We start from the raw sequence: 4,278 nt of genomic DNA on the forward strand, positions 1-4,278 counted from the left end.
TTAATATATGAATGCACCTTTAAAAACATTTTATTTGTTGAACATTAAATCTTTTTGAGAAGTAAAAACAGGACAAAAGCGAGGGAAAAGAATCCTAAAAATAACTGAGAATAAACTTTTTTTTTATTAAGGGATGAATATATAAAATATATATAATCAATATATATAAAATGTATAATAATAATAAGTTAATGTTTTTGAATGCTACTGCTAACTTGCTAACTCCAAAGCAACAACTGAATTATAGATAGAGTTACAACTTTGAATCAGTTTGTGTCAGAATGCTAATGCTCACTGGAAGCTAATTTATCCAATGCAACCACTAAATTATAGATAGAAATGGGATCATTTTCATAGCTACATTTACCTTCTCTTAACATACCCTTTTATCAGTTTATGATAGAAAGCTAATGCTCACTGGAAGCTAACCCATCCAAAGTGACAACTGAATTATAGATAGTGCTGGGATCGTTTCATAGCGAATTACTTACTTACAATTATTTAAATCCACTTTAATAATTTAATATACATATAATTACAATGCTAATGCTAACTTGAAGCTAATTCATCCAAAGCAACAACTACGTCAATATTGGGGCAGTGTTGTAGCTACATGTATTAGCTTTAGTTTAAATAATACATTTAGAATACATGAGTTGATTCATGGTTTGCTAAAGCTATGCTGGTACGACGTACAACTACAGCCTGGAAATGTGCTATACATGCTACATGTTGCCAATAATGTAAATGTCTATATATCCTTTACATCATGAAAATATATATACATAATCAGTATATGCCACAAAAAATGTCCAGGAAATAAAAGAGAGAAAATAAGGAAGGAGCCAATCAGAATGCGGCTGTGGGTCACATGCTTGCCTGACATTTCAGCGCTTCCGAACAGTCGGTCAAAAGGAGGAAAAAGAACCACTAGTAGGAGATAGATAACAGTAAGAAACCCACAGGTCAAGGTTCACAGCTGGCTCCTCCCCCCTGAGAGACCAGGAAACTCTTGAGACCTCAGAGATGAACTTACATTAAGTGACACATGTAGCAGATAATAAGACATTTAAAGTCTTTTTTCAGAATGAAGACTAACTTTTCTCTGCTGGGCCTCTTGACCTTCACCGTGGTCTGGACTTTAACTTCGGGCCGGAACCAAGAAACGGAGCTGACCTTCCTGTTACCTGCCGGCAGCGCCGAGTGTTTCTATCAAACCACCGCGAGGAACAACAACCTGGAGATCATGTATCGAGTAAATATTCCTTTAAGTCTTGGAATTTTCTCGACAGTGACTACGTTTTTTCCCGGAACATTTATTAGTAGAAAAGACTGCTAGTTGAAATGTTGCTAATCAAAGGAATTTAAACAAAATGGTTTTATTGTCGTAAATATCTAAGTAATACTTATTTTAAGTCGAACGTTTACCTTTTCTTAGTAAAGGAAATATTTTTAGAAATAAATTTCCCTGAATAACACATAAATAATCTTGAATAAAGTTGTTAGCAAGTTAGCATTTATTTATTAGTTAGCATTGCTAGCGATATGAAAGATAAAACAGTTGCTAACTGATGTAGCGGAGAATATGTTCAGTAAAAGTGAGCATTATAAGCAACAATATAAAGAAATAAAGAAAATAAATTCCCACAAATAATATGATTTGGAAAAAAGTGACTGGCTGTTAGCATTACTAACAAAATGATACATACAACTCTAGCTAACTGTTAGCATAGCAGAGAATATGTTCAGTAAATGTCAGTATTATAAAAACATTAGAAAATATAATATATGACAGTTGTTTCTAGTCGTTAGAATCGCTGGCAATATGACGGATAAAATGGTTGCTAATGACGTAGCAGCAGAATATGTACCGTAACTGTAAGTATTAAAGCAATATTGTAAAGAAAATGACTGCCAACAGTTAGACAAATAATTGGTTACAAATAATATTATATGAGACAGTCATAATTAGCTCTTAGCATTAATAATGATATGACAAATAAACCTGTTGCTAACTCATGGAAGTAAGCTAAAGTGACTAGCTGTTAGCATTACTAGCGATATGACAATGAAAATGGTTGCCAAACTTTAGCGCAAATAACATCATGTAAATAAATTAGCTGTTAAAATTACTTACAAAATGACAGATACACTTGTTACTAACTGTTAGCATTGATGGCAATGTAGTAGTAGTAGCAGTTGCTTGGTAACTAAGCATTATTATTAGCACTACAATGAAAATGGCTGCAAAAATTTGGCGTAAATAATAGATTATGTTGACGTTTCTACCAATATGACAAAGAAAACGGTTGTTAGCATTACTAGCGATATTAGTTTCCAACTGCCTGGTATGACTTATTAGCAAATGAATACGTGAAATAACTGCCAACTGTTTGTATAAATAGTAATTAAATAAAACGTTTTCTAACTCTTAGCAATGACGACAATATAGTGTAAAGTAAGAAAAAAAGGTAGCTAACAACTGACGGCTAATGGTTAGCATTTTCTCATCCATGTCCAGTGATTGATGTGTTTCCGCTCCAGGTGACCGCTGGATCGGGTCTGGACGTCGGCTTCGCCATCTTTTCTCCGAGTGGCTCCAAAGTGGCGTCGGACTTCAGGGGGTCGGACAACTTCCACGTGTGGGTCACATGACGTCTCCGAGCCAATCGCGACAGAGTAACAACGAAAACGCTCGAGTTCACCTCAAAGGTTCTTGTGTCCTCCAGGATAGACGACAGCGAGGAAGGCGACTACCGCTTCTGCTTCGACAACACTTTCAGCAAGTTCTCGGTGAAGATGTTCTTCTTCAGGGTGGTGGTCACTGACCAGGGGGCGGCAGAGGACTGGATGGACCAGGTCATGGAGGAGCACGAGTCGGACCAGGAGCTGGATATCAGGGTGAGAGGACGAAGATCCCTTTTCTGTCCTCATTCAAACCGCTTACTTCTATTCCACTCCAGGGGACTATGGACTCCATCCACAGGAACCTGGAGAGAAGCCGCCAGGCGCTGATCCAGTTACGGGCCTTTGAGAAGATCGACCTGAGGCTGCTGGAGGACAACCTGTGGCGCGTGTCCTTCTGGTCGTGTGTCAACCTGCTGGTCATGATGGGCGTTGCGTCCGCGCAGGTCTACACGGTGAGACACCTTTTCAAGGACACGAAGAGAGTCTGGTGACCTCCAGGACGTTCTTTCGGAAACAACGACTACTTTAGGAACTTCACAGCTCAAGGACACTGACCTCTAGTGGTAAAGGTGCGATTTGCAATAAAGTATTTAAAAACAAAAACGTATTTCAATTGTCTTTATCTCAAGTCAAACTATAAACTTTCTTTCTATTAACATTATCTTTCACGCTATCCATGCTAAATGTTGGCGGCCATTTTCTTTGTAATGATGTAAAAAACATATATATATATATATTAGCATTAATGCTAACAGTTGCAAATCTAACATATTGCTAGTAATGCACATAACAGTTATAAACAACTGTCTGATTAATATAGCTAGTAATGCTACATGTTATAATGTTGCTAATAATGCTAAGTTACCATTTTCTCTACAGTGCTAATGGAGTGATGCTCCATGCTAATGCTAAGTTACAATTCTATCCTCTTGATTTTCATTTATGCTAACACTGTTTTGTTACAATTGGTTCTAATAGCAAAAGGTTTTCTTAATAGCATTGCTATAGATGCTACATGTTTGCAGCTACTTTATTTTTTACAACTTATGTTGTATTCATTGTATTGTTGCTAATAATTTAAAAACAAGTTAAACCATTTTTCTACATTATTCATTAATGCTAACTGTTAGCGATTTTTTGTTGTTGCATATATTACTATTATTGCTACATGTTTGCAGCCATTTTTTAATGTTGCTAATAAGGTTATTAGTTACAATTTTCTCCTCATTAGCATTAATGCTAACAGTTAGCAAATCTGCCTTGTTGTAAATAATGCTAACAAAAATATGTTTTATTATAACATTGCTGTTAATGCTAAATGTTGGCAGCCATTTTCTTTGCAATGTTGCTAATACCATTAGCATTTTTTATAAATCGTGTGGATAAAATCAGAAACACTGGGTTTTTTTTTCAGATTAAAGGCCAGGATGAAATAAAATAAACTACATTTTTACTGGTTTTGTTTTTAGTAGTAGATACTACGACATTAATCCAAAAAAAACTTGTTGCTTATCCAACACACTACAGTCATTTAGGGAACAAATCAGAGATTATACACATTTAAGAGAAAAGGCAACATTCCAATATATC

General features: G+C 35.8%; 1 protein-coding gene across 1 annotated transcript; it reads left to right on the plus strand.

Annotated features, from left to right (window-relative positions):
• The first annotated feature begins 1,034 nt into the window (after positions 1–1,034).
• On the plus strand, positions 1,035–3,209 carry LOC148065062 (transmembrane emp24 domain-containing protein 1-like). The gene is made up of 4 exons (XM_087809700.1): positions 1,035–1,255; positions 2,545–2,642; positions 2,730–2,901; positions 2,964–3,209. Exons 1-4 carry the CDS (start codon positions 1,088–1,090, stop codon positions 3,177–3,179), a joined length of 654 nt encoding a protein of 217 aa, XP_087665826.1. The 5' UTR covers positions 1,035–1,087; the 3' UTR covers positions 3,180–3,209.
• The last annotated feature ends 1,069 nt before the right edge of the window (positions 3,210–4,278 follow it).

Source organism: Callionymus lyra, chromosome 15 (assembly GCF_982586985.1).
Source record: "Callionymus lyra chromosome 15, fCalLyr1.hap1.1, whole genome shotgun sequence".
NCBI classification, from domain to species: domain Eukaryota; kingdom Metazoa; phylum Chordata; class Actinopteri; order Syngnathiformes; family Callionymidae; genus Callionymus; species Callionymus lyra.

Coding starts and splice junctions, on each gene's coding strand:
- LOC148065062 (XM_087809700.1), top strand. CDS start 1,088: ATGAAGACTAACTTTTCTCTGCTGGGCCTCTTGACCTTCACCGTGGTC. Junction 2,643..2,729: donor GGGTCGGACAACTTCCACGT/GTGGGTCACATG, acceptor TGTGTCCTCCAG/GATAGACGACAGCGAGGAAG. Junction 2,902..2,963: donor ACCAGGAGCTGGATATCAGG/GTGAGAGGACGA, acceptor ATTCCACTCCAG/GGGACTATGGACTCCATCCA.